This window comes from Phacochoerus africanus, chromosome 2, assembly GCF_016906955.1.
Source record: "Phacochoerus africanus isolate WHEZ1 chromosome 2, ROS_Pafr_v1, whole genome shotgun sequence".
Taxonomy (NCBI): domain Eukaryota; kingdom Metazoa; phylum Chordata; class Mammalia; order Artiodactyla; family Suidae; genus Phacochoerus; species Phacochoerus africanus.
Window position 1 is genome coordinate 9,975,345 of NC_062545.1, and position 14,960 is coordinate 9,990,304.

The following is a 14,960-nucleotide window of genomic DNA, read 5'->3' on the forward strand; positions in this document are numbered from 1 at the left end:
TCTATCACACAGCCAGCTAAATAATGCATTGCGTCCCCCGCTCATCTTTTATCATCCCAAATGACAGGTATTAGCATATCTCCCCAGTCAATTACAGTGCAGCAGAATAATCACAGCATAATTGGGCGAAAGCCACTCTAATCACCAACCCTGCAAACTCGCAGAATAAAAACTGAGTGGCAGTTCAGACAGGCCTTGCTCTTGTCCATGACTCTAGCCAACAGGCCTGGCAGATCTCCATTTCCTTCCTTTTCAAACTTATCCTTTAGGGAGGTCAACTTCTCCATATATTCTATGTAAAAGAAAAGAAGGCGCACACACATGTGCACCAGCAGAAACAATGTACAGCAGGCGCATGCACGTTTTTATTAAGACCTGCGATTCTGGGTGTTTGCATGTACTATTCAACAGCACGGAATGAAACATTCCACTGTCGATCAAAAACCAAAGTCATTTCATGAATATGATATGCCATCAGCTCTACTTCATGGCTTATATAAGGTAAAACAAAATATTAACTTTTTTTCGGGTTATTTATTTACTAGCCAAACCGAAGCCCTTCAAACGTCTACATGGTGAAGATACCTTCGGTATCTTAAAAATCAGGATTTCACAGCTTCTTTCCAAATTATTCATTTGCCACAGGAAGTATTTTTTAATTGAATAGCTAGTGTTATTCTTGCAATGCAGTCGAATATAATAATTTTCTTAAAACGGTGATGACATTAAGTACAGGTTAACACATAACAATGAATGAAGAAAATACGCTTACATCTTGATAAGGGCATTAAAAATTGAGACAAAAACGGGACGATAATGTGAGAACCTTAGAAGAGAATTACAGACTCAAGACATAATAAACATATGTACTTTTAAGTTTGGAGAAATGTTCGGGAAACTTGGTTGAAATTATTTTTGGAATGCTTTTCATACACTGTTTGATTTTACCCTGATAGTTAATGTGTCTTAACCAATCTAGGCCTACGTCCAATTCTCACTTGAAATAATATGTATTCGCTTGCTATTCATTCATTCTGCACCTCTTCTCTCCTTCAATGAAACACACAAAAAAAGTCATTCTAAAATGAAAATTTCATTTTGGAAGAGTGGAAAGAAGTTAAGAGGAATTTCTTATAAAATGTACACGGCTTCTCAGGAAGGAGCTGATTAAGTGCTTTAAATTGTAATGTGTGGCTAGAGGTAAATGAAATTTTCTGTAGGATGTAATTTCCTGTATCTCAAGACCTACTGTTCCCTGTGCTTCTCTTCCCTGCCTCACCTTCACCGTTCCTTTTCACATTTATATCTAAGACCAAAGCAAGTCCACACCTGAAGTGTGCTCCCACCTGGAGAGAAGGCTTCTCCGTTAGCTGGAGGCCAGGGTCACCACCGCGGAGCGGCCTCACTGGGCAAAGTGTGCAGCCAATCACAGCAGCAAGTCTCAGTGGCCCGGCACGTGGGGCCACGCAATCACTGCAGGCTGCACGACACCAGCAAAATTCAGCAAAGTGTGAAAACAGACCGTGGCTGCAACAAAGCAACTAAGATATATTTATTACTTTATTTAGAATATGTGAGATTTTCAATCTCAACTCTGTTAGACAATTCAGCCCTTCACTACACACAAAGACACGAAGGCAATTATACAATAGCAAAAAGCCAACTGTCAAAAGCCCAGAGTAAAAGCAGAATTTAGACACAACAAACAGTCTCCCAGACTTTTTCTTGTTTCCTAATCCTGTTATTTTAAAATTATAATATGAAATGTTTTATTTGCATTATTACTTTAAGAGCTCTACATGTATTTTTGTTGGCATATCTTTGCAAATGTACCCACAGGATAGATTGCTTCAGTTGTAAAATGATAATTTTATTGCTTATTGGGGAATATCCATTACAAGTATTTATCAGTGATACATCTGGTATGCAAGTATTAATTCAACAGGTTTTTTAAATTCAAATCTGATTTTTAAAAATCATCTCCTAATATATGCTTTAATTCATATAAATGTTCTACTTGGCTTTAAGCATCTTCCAACATATTGGCTCTTTCAACACCCGTCACTTTAACATTCTCAACTGACTTGCAAAAATTGACATGGTTTGGGTACAAGCCAGATTTAAGGCAGGAGGAGGGTTTTCACCATCTGAAGAAACAAAACTGGCTTTAGAATTTGGCGTAGGAGAGAACTTAAAACAAATGCAATCAAAATCATCCCCTATCGCCCCTGGCATAATTTCTTTGCTTCTTCCCAACAAAATCTCAAGCAGCTTGATGAGTATTAATATGGTCGCAGTAACTCCATGCTAAGGAATTTTCTAGGCAAGCCCAGAAACATGTCTCTAATTATGTGTGCACATCCCAATGAACAGGTGTTTGAGGGTGGGGATAAGGAGAATATATGCACATTTTTATTATTACTAGGAAATTAAGTCCTCAAAAGGTAGTGCCAAAACAATGTCCCCAGAGAAAAACAGAGTCAATCAAATGCCAGAATATGCAAGTAACTAAGCTTTCTTTCAAGCATAACTCCTCCCTCCCTTAAAAAGATCACTTTTGAGATCCATAGCACCGGAGGCCATGCTTAATTTCTAACATTTTTTTCCCTAGAAAAAACAATGTAAGTCTGACAAAGCACGCGTGAATTTTGCTCGCCTCCACTGACTTCCCCACATTCACCACCATTAGGGCAAACATTTCCGCACAAACCACTTAGCAGGTCTCACGACCCACACCGTACAGTCAGAAGTCCCTCGACCACCTGCCCTGCCCTCTGCCATCACCTGGCAGAGCATCCGGTCTAGGAGGAATGGGGCAACTGTCACACTCAGAACCCACTTGGTCAGGACAGACATTTCTGATTTTTAAAATAACGTCAGAGCCTATTCTGGAAATATCACACATTCTACATTGGGCTATGTGGTTTAGTGGGTCCTTTCATGCCAGTTAAATTCCGCAAACATCTTGTGATCATCCAGTCTTTCAATGTGTATGCACACACACATTCCAATAGGGATAAAACAGCTTTTAAAGAAACAGAGTGTTTTCATGACTGAATGTAGATCTAAAAATGATACAAGAGAGCCCTAATACACTGGATTGAGCCATATGAAATTGCCAACATTGAACAATTTTTGAGCTGTAAAAAAATGTCAATTTTGTAAGATTCAATCTAATCTATAGTTCCACTACTGGGAAGACTAAAAATAAGCATCGCTGTCATTTGTATAAAGGGCACTGGCTTGGGAGGCAGAAACGTGAATTTTTTCTCTACTTTGCCACTAACTAGGGCCTAAAATCAGTCATGTTACCTCCCTCAGCCTTATTCACAGTGAAAAGAAACTGAGATTAATATTTTGGATTACGTTTACTTTTTTGATGAACAAATAACTGACCCATGAATCTAAGTCTCTAGAATTAGTTAAGGTGGTTCCAAAGAAGTTAAGACAGGAGATTAAAGGTGACGAAAAGTAAAATTCCTATACTTTGTTTCTCTTTTCAAAAAAAATCTGGCTTTACTTTATTTGGAAAGTTTGTTCATGGACAAAAAATATGTATATTTTCCCCAAGACAATGAGAGTAACTTAGATTAGTAAACACTCTCTGAGAGAAATCAGAAGAATAAATGACACAGAACTGAAGATCTGACCTACTGAATACAGGAAGCCCTACAGCATTGAGGGCTGATAAGAACCTTAGTGTTATCAAGAAGTCAATTTTCCAGTCTTTTACTGCAACTTAAAATATAAGTCTGCTTACTCTAATCAAGTAGTCTTAATTACAAAGGAACAGAGTTGCTATTCCATATTTAATTGAAAACCTAAAATCAGGGAAGACCCTCCCCCAACAACCATCAAGTAACTCCTCTTCATGGCACTCAAGATTTTTTCATCAATAAGTCTGTAAGTTTTTATCTCTTAATGATATACGCACTGGGCTTGAAAATGTTCGGTCTTTTCTAAATTTTATATTTACATAACCCTCTAAAGAATGAACTGAAAAAGAAGCTAAGAGCCTTTAGAAAGATAAGTAAACATGACAAGTAAAACTGCATCAAAATATCAGAGGTAAATATAAACAGACCATTTCCCCCAAATCTTTCCTGAATAAGAATACAACAGATGTGTTTTAAAATCAGACATGTAAGTGTCTGAACCACCAGCAGATGGCAGAAGGAGAGGCTGGGAAATTCTCGAACAAAAGAAGAGAACGACTCAACATGGATTCCCACATCCGGACTTGAGAACTGCTTTGGATTTTTTTTCTACTCTAGTCTTTCTTTTATGGTGAAGTAGAAAATTCTTTTCCTTTACATAAATAAAAAGTATATATACATATTTAGGAGTAGAATATATATTCTATCATTTTAACTTAGATTCAATGACTTAAACAGTAAAAAATAAACTTGGCCCTCTACTCTTCTAAGGATTTCTAGGAGGTTTTCATTAAATACAAAAAGTTTACATGTAAAAATAAATCCCACATATTATAAAAAGTAATATGAGTTGATAAAATTATAAACTTCAAGAAGAAAATGGTTGCTGTTTTCATTTTAATGATATTGCTACCTCAAACATACTTTTCCAGCTAAACTATATTCACATCCATCTTAGGAAGTTAGCCAATTAAATTCACTAGAAAACAGACCCTGGTAAGAAGATGGAAAAAGTTTAGAAGAGTCAGAGTTGATGTAGCTTCACATGAAAAAAAAATTTTTTTAAACGTAAGATTAATGTATGCTTTCATGTGGTTACATTAATAAAGAAAGGCTATTTGAACATGCAGAATCTCTTATTATGTGAAGCTAAACATCCTATATTCAAAGTCCCCAGAAATAACCTCAAGTATATCAATGAATTAATGACCCATTACAAGGGTCACCACAAAAGGATGCTTAATTTCATGACTCAGTTTACAACATTTCTACTCTGAAATTCCACTGGGGGGAGTTCCTGTCGTGGCGCAGTGCTTAACGAATCCGACTAGGAACCATGAGGTTGCGGGTTCGGTCCCTGCCCTTGCTCAGTGGGTTAAAGATTCGGCGTTGCCGTGAGCTGTGGTGTAGGTTGCAGACGCAGCTCAGATCCCGAGTTGCTGTGGCTCTGGCGTAGGCCAGTGGCTCCAGCTCTGATTCGACCCCTAGCCTGGGAACCTCCATATGCCGTGGGAGCGGCCCAAGAAATAGCAAAAAGACAAAAAAAAAAAAAATCCAATGGGGAATGCCAACTCTCTCTCTCCACACACACACACACACACTTTTTATTTTAACTGAACAGAATCCCCCCCCACCCCGGCTTTTTATTTTTAGGGCCGCACCCACGGCATATGGAGGTTCCCAGGCTAGGGGTCCAATCAGAGCTATAGCTGCCGGCCTACGCCAGAGCCACAGCAATGCCAGATACGAGCTGCGTCTGTGACCTACACCACAGGTCATGCCAATGCTGGATCCTTAACCCACTAAGTGAGGCCAGGGATCGAACCTGCAACTTCATGGTTCCTAGTCGGATTTGTTTCCACTGAGCCACAACAGGAACTCATCTTTTTTTTAAGATAGGGCCGCACCTGCGACATGCGGATATTCCCGGGCTAGGGGTCTAATCAGAGCTGCAGCTGCCAGCTTACACTGCAGCCACAGCAATGGGGGATCCAAATCAAAGTCTCAGGAAACACCAGATCTTTAACCCACTGAGCAAGGCCAGGATTCGAACCCACATCCTCAAGGATACTATGTTGAGTTCTTAACCAGCTGAGCCACAATAAGAACTAACCATTTGCTTTATGTTACTTTACTGAATAGCAAATTCCTTCTGTTCTCTACTAATTTGCTCTAATCCTCAGGATTTTTGTCAATTAAAAACTTTTCTGGAGTTCCCGTCGTGGCGCAGTGGTTAACGAATCCGACTAGGAACCATGAGGTATCGGGTTCGATCCCTGCCCTTGCTCAGTGGGTTAAGGATCTGGCGTTGCCGTGAGCTGTGGTGTAGGTCGCAGACGTGGCTCGGATCCCGAGTTGCTGTGGCTCTGGCGTAGGCTGGCAGCTACAGCTCCAGCTCGACCCCTAGCCTGGGAACCTCCATATGCCGTGGGAGCGGCCCAAGAAATGGCAAAAAGACAAAAAAAAAAACTTTTCTAATTGTGAAATGTGTTACATTACGATGTTTTGGAATCCCTGAAACCTTTATTTTCTAGTCCAGCTCTGGTCAACAGAACTTTCTTTCAAGTTGGAAATGTTCTATACACATGCACTGTGCCAGTACAGAGCTGCTAACATGCAGCTATTGAAATGTAGCTAGCAAGTGCAACTGAAGAAATAACATTAATTTTAATTAATTTAAATTTAAATAGCCACACATGGCTAATAACTACCATATTGGACAGCACAGTTCTCCATGACCAGAATATGCAGTGAGAATTGATTAGTTGGGTCCTATTGTTGGACTGATGAGAAAAGAAAAACATCAAGTGAACGTCCTGCACTTTTCTCCAAAGGTCACTTTTTTGGTTATTTAGTAAAGGGAATCCATTCAAAGATGGGCTACCAACGTTGTGTTCTATTTTCCCTTTGCACATTAATGACAAGGAGTTAGACACAGACTGTATTGTAACTTTTACTTTTACATAAGGAAAATAGGGAGTTCCCGTCGTGGCTCAGTGGTTAATTAATCCGACTAGGAACCATGAGGTTGCGGGTTCAATCCCTGGCCTCGCTCAGTGGGTTAAGGATCCGATGTTGTGGTGAGCTGTGGTGTAGGCCACAGACACAGCTTGGATCTGGCATTGCTCTGGCTGTGGCATAGGCTGGCAGCTGCAGCTCTGATTAGACCCCAGCCTGGGAATCTCCATATGCCGTGGAAGTGGCCCTAGAAAAGAGAAAAAAAAAAAAAAAGGAAATAGGAGGAACGTTTAGATGATCTTCATTACGGTCAGATGTCAAAATATAGGAGTAAGGCCAGAGGAAACTTGTTAATGCCAAATATGATTTTCCACCTATATAATCTTTCACAATTAGAAGGAGCTTATTTTTGAAAAGACAAAATAAATTTCACTTTTATTAAACTGGAACCCTATTCAATTTTGTAGAATACAACAAATAGATTCAGTTAAAGCAAAAAATTATATACAAAAGAATATAAATTTGCATCTCTTCTAGAATTTCTACCTGGAATAAGACTGTTCCAAAAGTTATGTCAAGAATGTAAGGTCCATAGAAGCAAGGGTTTACTATTCTCATCAACTCATTCTCCATACACAACATGTACATATACTTCACAAGAATTTGTTTAAATGAAATGTGTCAGAATGAAACAGAATGAAATCATGAATATAACTGGAGAATCTGGATTAGCAATGATATTTCAGTTAATAGTGAAATAAGTGGAACCAGCAAGTTTTCAGTGTCGACCAGACCACTCAACAGCTTTACTAAGCAGTAAACAAAGATCATGTCTTCCTTCAGTTGGGGTCTAAGGAGTTTCAATATAGAACACCAAGCAAGTGTATTAACCCAAAGAATGGGAGACTCAGTGGAAGAAAAAAATACCAAAATAGAAACTAAAGGCAGGGAGTCCCCACTGTGGCTCAGCGGAAACAAATCTGACGGGTATCCATGAGGATGCGGGTTCAATCCCAGGCCCTGCTCAGTTGGTTAAGAATCTGGTATTGCCGTGAGCCGTGGCGTCCGTAGGTCACAGTCAAGGCTTGGAACTGGCGTGGCTGTGGCTGTGGCGTAAGCCATCAGCTGCAGCTCCGATTGGACCCATAGCCTGGGAACTTCCATTTGCCGTGGGTGCGGCCCTAGAAATAAAGCAAACAAAAAAAGAAACAGAAGGCAGCAGTAATACAATAATTTCCCAGGTTTTGTTTGTTTGTTTTTGCTCTTTCTCTCTTTTTAGGGCCGCATCCACAGCATATGGAGGTTCCCAGGCTTGGGGTCTAATTGGAGCTGTTGCCACCAGCCTGCACCACGGCCACAGCAATGCCAGATCCAAGCCGTGTCTGCGACCTACACCACAGCTCACGGCAACGCCGGATCCTTTACCCACTAAGCAAGGCCAGGGATCAAACCTGCGTCCTCATGGATGCTAGTCAGGTTTGTTAATTGCTAGGCTATGACGGAAACTCCAATTTCCCAGGTTTTTTTGTGCCTATCCATCACTACTGTTAAACCAGCAATAGACCGCTACCTAGTCAGCAACACTTACTCACTGTGAACCAAGTGCAAGCCAACATGGATAGAAAAGGATGAACAAAACTGAGTCTCCAAGCTTACAACCTTGCTGGGAAAAAAAGGCCACATAATGGAGCTGGGCCAGGCCATGCTGTGCTGTCTCCCGTATACAGAAGCAAACAAAAACAAGCTGGCATTAGAGGAATTCCAAGTAAGTTGCAAAGACTGTAAGCGTTGTGTGAGCTGGGAGCTGAGAGGATGGGAGCTTAGACGGCTGTGACACCAAGGGGAAACGTCCCAGGAGAGGAGAGGCATAAACTGAGTCTGGAGGGAAGGACACACGCGAGACAGAACAGGAGGGTGGAAAAGCCGCTGAGGGAGGTGCGATAGGAAGTGTTAGGCTCAGAGGGAAGTTAAGGCCTCAGGGCAGTTGAAAGTATGTTCGTTGGAGGTTGGAAAACCTGTTTCAATTTTGATCTTATTTTGTCCTAAGCTATTTAATCAACCAGGATGTGGATAAAAAGTAACACACAGGGGTAAACAAATTTAATATTCATGTTAAAATCTTATTTTGAGACATTTTAAGCTTGGACTTTTCTCTAAACCACAACAAATTTTAGGTGCCTAAAAATTACTGCCAAGATAGAATAAAAAGGTGAGTAATATTAATAGAAGTATTATCTATTTTTTATTTAAATATTAAGAAGAAAAATAATGAGATTGCTAAAGCCTTAATTCTAGGCCCATCTCTGCAGCAAGGAGTGGTGGCCTTGGGAACAAAGACTCCTTTGGCCTCTAGCTCCCATCTCTAATAAGGAAGAAGGCACCCCAGGAGTCAGAGGATCTTTTGCAGGGATAAAATTTCAGGCCTCCGGGGAAGTAGAGTTTCAGGGAAAACCAGGAAGGGGGAAAATGTAGGCGGGAAAAGACAATGAAGATTGAGTCCTGCTGTAGATTCTGGGAGAGAAGATCTTGCTAAGTTTAATAAGCCTCTTCCAGGGTTCTGACACTCCTCCCCAGCAGGGGCTGGGGACCTCCAAGAAGAGCAGCAGCTGGAAGGATCCCAGGAGTGAGGGGCTCTGTTACCCGGAGGCCCCTATGATCACCTCTACTTTATCATTTTAAGTTGTCCCTTTCTTTTTTAGGATGACACATGCTTATCCTTGAATTTCCTCATTATTCATTTACAAATGACTTCCTCACATACCTTTTTCTGGTTAATAATTTCTATCAAAAATTATAAAAAGGGGCATAAAATTCAGAATTTTGTCCTTCCAAAGAACATGCCAGCCAAAATAGTGTCTCGAAATATTTTTGCATTTGTGGAATTCTAATGCTTATTTAGAGTCAGAAAACAAGTTAATTGATAATAAACATTTCTGCCCACCCACCTTTCAAAAGGAAAAGTTTTAAAAATTTATTTAACAAAATTAAATTACTATCAAACAAGTTCAGAACTGACCCCAGGAAACGAGGTGTATTGAACAGGTTTTTAACCTTATCTTGGCTTTATGCACATTCTCTCATTCAGCCTCAGCAGAGTTAAGAAGTAGCCAGGGAGTCAGAGGGAGCCATGCCCCTGGCACTTACAAAAGAGAAGGTTAGGATGGAGCTCTGGGGAGAGACAACAGCCAGGGCTGTGGGGAGGAAGCCACGTCTGAGAAACCAAGGTCAGAGGTGCAGGAGCCGCCCCACCAAGTGCTGCTGGGGAAGCCACAGGAAAGCAAGGCACACGAAGAGGCAGACGCTGCAAAGACACACGTTATCCACTGCAGCAAGGACCAGGGCCTCAGTGAGAGGGGCGGATGGGGCCTGTGGTGCAGTGCCGGCAGCCCATCCCAGGAAGTGAGGAGAGGGCAGGGAGCTGGGCCCGCTCACTGGTTCTTAGGACACTCACAAAGGAGAACAGCCGTTGGGGCTGACCTTCCTGCTTCTACCCCCATTCTCCGTATTGATCAGGGGTGTGAGTTCCTAGTTCCTCACCTAATACTGGGAAGAGCAACAGCGCCTAACTCCTATGGGGGGGGGGGGGGTCTAAATAAACACCTTGCTTCTTTATAATTCTTGACTTAGCTATTTACAACAAATGAAAAGGCAAAAGATTTGTAGTTATGAAATTTTTAAGTAATTTATTTAGAGTTTTGATAGCACCTTTTAAGAAATTTACGGAAAAATTCATGTTTCTATAGCTTTTCTTTTTTAATGACCCAGAGATATCTGGTGTGTATGTGTGTGTGCGTGTGTCTGTGTGTGTGTGCTTTCTAGGGCCGCACTTGGTGGCACATGGAGGCTCCCAGGCCAGGGGCAAACCAGAGCCACAGTCACCGGCCCATGCGACAGCCACAGCAACGCAGGATCCAAGCTGAGTCTGCGACCCACACCACAACCCTCGGCAACGCCCGATCCCCAACCCACCCAGCAAGGCCAGGGATAGAACCCGCGTCCCCATGGATGCCAGTCAGACTCCTTAACCACTGAACCACGACGAAAACGCCCCAGAGATATCGTTTTCATTCCTCTTTTTCACTGCATGACTATAAATTTCCTTGTAGAACTCATAAGCAACAAAGTCAAATCTTTAGCCTTACTGTGTTTAACAGTGAACTTTATATATATATATATTTGCTCAGCTGATTTATCATCTCGTTATCACTGGCAGCTTTACCTCATGATATGGAAGGCAAACTTATCTTGTAAAAAGAACCAACCCATATTGGTTGCCCTCGAGATTCTTGGTTTACTATTCTATAGAATTATAAACTTTTTAATATATTTAAGTCTTAATCGGTGTGGAAGTCAAGATCAGTGTGGTCCATGTTTGTAGAACTTTCTTTTCCAAATATCCTTGCTCATTTTTTAAAAATTTTGAAGCACGTCTTCTATTCAATGAAATTCTTGTTTAAGTACACATAATTTTAAATTAATTCACCATCTTACTAGACCTTATAGAAACAAACTCTAGAAAATCAAGATTACAAAAATGCAGTGAAAAAAAGTCAGAAAAAATTTTTGAAAATAGTTGAAATATTTAAAATACCGTGAAATAGTATTACTATTTCAAATTCTAAGTTACCTTTGACTTCAAGAAGCCTAATAAAATAATGAATCAGAAATGGAGTGAAATTAAGATTTATGGAGAAGAAGAAAGAGCACAGATATTTCTCATTAGATTAGCTTTAAAAAATTAATCTTAAAACAGCCATAATAGGCATGACAGTTCTGAACTGCAAAAATTGTTTTCCTGGGTTAGAGTTTCACACTATAAACAGAAATAGGCTGTTTGTATCTCTGGGTCCCCACACAGTTAAATCATTTTCCAGTGAGACTGACACATCATGCTTGTAAATATTAAGTGTGAAGATTTTAGTTTGACTTGGGAGGAGAGGACATAAAAAAGTGAGTAATTAGATAATGGCCAAAAGGGGAAAAAAAGGAAAGAAAGATGAGAGACCCGTTAAAGATCACTAAAAGGATCAGAGACACACTTGGGACAGACCCTACTCCAGGGGTCTACTCCTGCACAAAGATGATGCCATGTTGTACAGCCAGTGACTCAGATATTTGAGGTATTTTTCCCAGCACATATAAAAATAGGAACACAACTATCAATTAGTGTTCAAAAACCTGACCAATACCGAATATCTAGACCTTTTAAGAAAGAAATATATTTGCTGACTTACAGAAAATGAAGCAATAAAAATTTTCAAATCTCTCATTTTTAGTTATATATGTAAACACTTTGGAATAGACAGGCAAGAGTGAAAAACATCTGATTCCTTAAAAATCACTCAATTACTGGAAAAAAGTTCCAAATCGTGTCCCTACAAGTTAAATTTAAGGCTACAAAAGCAATCTTCTAGTTTTGCTACGCAACAAGTGCAAAGCCCTTTCACAGTGGGGCAGGGTGTGACAGCTTCGGGACAATAATCTCCCCTAATACTGCAGCACACTCAGTAGGTATGAAGGATTATGAAGATGAGTTCATAGAAGTGACCCTATAGGTTTATTAAATATGCAACAGATATTCTGCATGCATGCTGAGTACTAAATAAAAAATGAAAAATTCCGAAGATGACCATATGTTAAATACTGCAAATAATACTGAATTAGCTCTATTTACAATTAAAATTTTGTTTTCGTAATTTTTGGCAGATATAGAGGCATTAAAAAAACATTAAGGATATAAAATTTGAGTTAGTTTACCAAATATTTAAATATTTATAAAGTGTTAATATATTTTTTTTTACTTTATGTTTGTTTAAAATGTAATACTTTGCTAAGCTTATAACTGCTAATCAGTTGTTTTTTTGTTTTTTTTTTTTTCCCCTTTTTAGGGCTGCACCTGTGGTGTATGGAAGTTCCGAGGCTGGGGTAGAATCAGAGCTGCATAGGAGCCTACACCACAGTCACAGGCACACCCACTGCCACAGCGAATCTGAATTACACTTGCAACCTATGCTCTAGCTCACAGCAACACCAGATCCATAACTCGCTGAGCAAGGGCAGGGATCAAACCCACACCCTCATGAAGATAGCATCAGGTTCTTAACCCACTGTGCCACAACGGGAACTCCCCTCTAAAAAGTTTTGATTCTGTAGTATTACAATGTCAGCTACCTGAACTTGCAGCACAACTATTATATTGTACTGACAATGAACAAAACACCAAGCATCTAGAAGGGAAAGCGGGAGTCAGGTAATCACCCACACCTTGTGCTCTCGAGTTTTCACCAACTATTCCCCAACACTTCTGACTTTCAAAGTAATTAATGGCACCTACACTGTCCTTTTGTACAGCTTTAGGAAAGTAAAGTCAGACTCTCCTAGTAAGTGCTTCTCATCAGTTTAGTTACCTGGTTTAAGAATTACCAGCCAATATGTGCAAAAGGCAAGTCAATCTGATAAAAACACAGGTCTGGAAGATTGTCATTCTAAAAACCTGACTCCTTCCCCGTGTTCTGCATCTCCGTGTAGCCAGCCTCTTCCACGGTCTCATCCTCAGCTCCTCTGCCCTCCCGCCCTCTGCGACCATCAGTTCCTGCGGCCTTACTTCCTAAGGCTCCTTCCTCTTTCCGCTTCCACTTTTCTAGCTCAGGCCCACATCGCCTCTCACCTGACCTACTCGACTGCCCTTCACTGGTCTCTGGCAAATCCATCCTCCACAAAGTGGCCAAAATCAACTATCTAAGCTGCAAATCTAACCAGCCCTTGACTTTAAATCTGTTAATAGCTTCACATTTCCTTTAGGATAAAATCCAAATCTTTCACCTTTCCAACTTTGGATCACAGGTAGAATTTAACTGCTTTCGGTTCCCTCTGATCTGAAAACAACTCTCCTTTCTCCTTCCTCTCCTGCCTAAATACAATCACGCCTCCAAACTCTGCTGGCAACCAACCTGCTACAAGACCTTCCTACTCGAGTCCACAGCAAGCCCACCATCCTCAGCCTCAGTCCAGCCTGGTGGCAACCACACCACAATTACCTGTTTATAGGCCTGTGTCTACCAGCTGACTGCGAGCAACATGCGGGCAGGAGCCGAGATTTAATTTAGTTGTGACTGAACACAGGGGTTCAAAAACTATTTGCAGCAGGAATAATGAACAGATGAATGAATGAAGCTAGAATTATGAACCAAAAACAGCATTTTGATAGCATTCAGTGGTTGGATTTTACAGCCCCCAAACTGAGGGGAACTTTCAGTAATTCTAATTACTACTAAATAAAACTTTTGTTTTCCTGTACTATTTCTCACATTCTCCACCAAAAAAAAGGAAAAGGAAATACTACCATAATCTAATCTTAATGCCAATAAAAGAGAAATCCTACACTTTGGAAGAAATCAGGGCCTCCCTATTTGATTTTTTTTTTTTTTTAAGCCCTCTCTGTTGAGCCTTCTAATGCACGCAGGGGAGCTTATCCTCCACAATAAGCTACATCAGACTACACACCTTGAGTCCAAAGGCAGTATCCTCCGAGGTCAAGACTTCAACCTGAAATCATAAGGAAAAAAATAATTTAGGCACTATCAAAAACCTTCTTTGAGTCTAGCCCCAGACACCAGAGCACAGGCATGGCGTGGAAACTAAGAGTTCTGAGAAGCTGGTGTTCAATTTACGACAGGTGTCAGGAAGGAGCGATCTGTCTCTCCCAGAGTCAGGTGTAAATCCAGGTCACTGCCCGGGTTCCAGTTTTACAACAGGGTGAGCACCTATCAAATTAGTATATTTGCCATGGTGATGAAGTGGTGGTGAAGTTCCTGAGAACGATCAGAGAAGTTAGGAGACTCATCCTTCTACTTAAATCACAAGGTGTTGCTATTCTTTTTGATCTTTTACTGACAGACAGTGAGGGGAAAGTTATGCTTCGTAAAGCAATTTCATCATGCTTGTGAAGCTGCTAGTAATTTCTTGTCCTGCTCACATCAGAGTGGGCAGTCCTGCATCTCGGGAATGCGGCAGAGCAAGAGTTCCTGAAAGCAACGCTCCGGAAAAGGCAGGCGGGAGTCTAAGCAACAGGTTGTGAAATGACGGCAAAACTTCAAAATTGCCTGTCGGTCTTCTGCATCAGAAGACGGAGCTCATTAACATGAATTTTAAAAGTTGCGTGGAACCAGACGTGTATTGATAATTACTGTTTTTTAAATATGATTATTCAGTCTGGTACATAAAGTGTCTAACTTTGACTACTACAAAGTACCAGTAGAAAGGAGCAAGGAAAGAAAGCAACAGAACAGCTAAGAATATTTTTTAAGTGTTGGGGGCAGGCAGTGGGGGTGGGGCAATAATATCAGA

At 40.6% G+C, this 14,960-nt stretch overlaps 1 protein-coding gene across 8 annotated transcripts in view; it reads right to left on the reverse strand.

Moving 5' to 3' along the window:
* Positions 1-14,960, reverse strand: part of ARID1B (AT-rich interaction domain 1B) — a 439,972-nt gene that overhangs the window by 170,615 nt on the left and 254,397 nt on the right. For 5 of the 8 annotated variants that reach the window (XM_047769859.1, XM_047769860.1, XM_047769857.1 and 2 more), the window contains exon 5: positions 14,118-14,159. The exons of the other annotated variants lie outside the window; for them this stretch is intronic. In XM_047769859.1, coding sequence (XP_047625815.1) covers positions 14,118-14,159 — 42 coding nt within the window. The remainder of the gene's footprint in view (positions 1-14,117; positions 14,160-14,960) is intronic. 8 annotated transcript variants of the gene reach the window in all.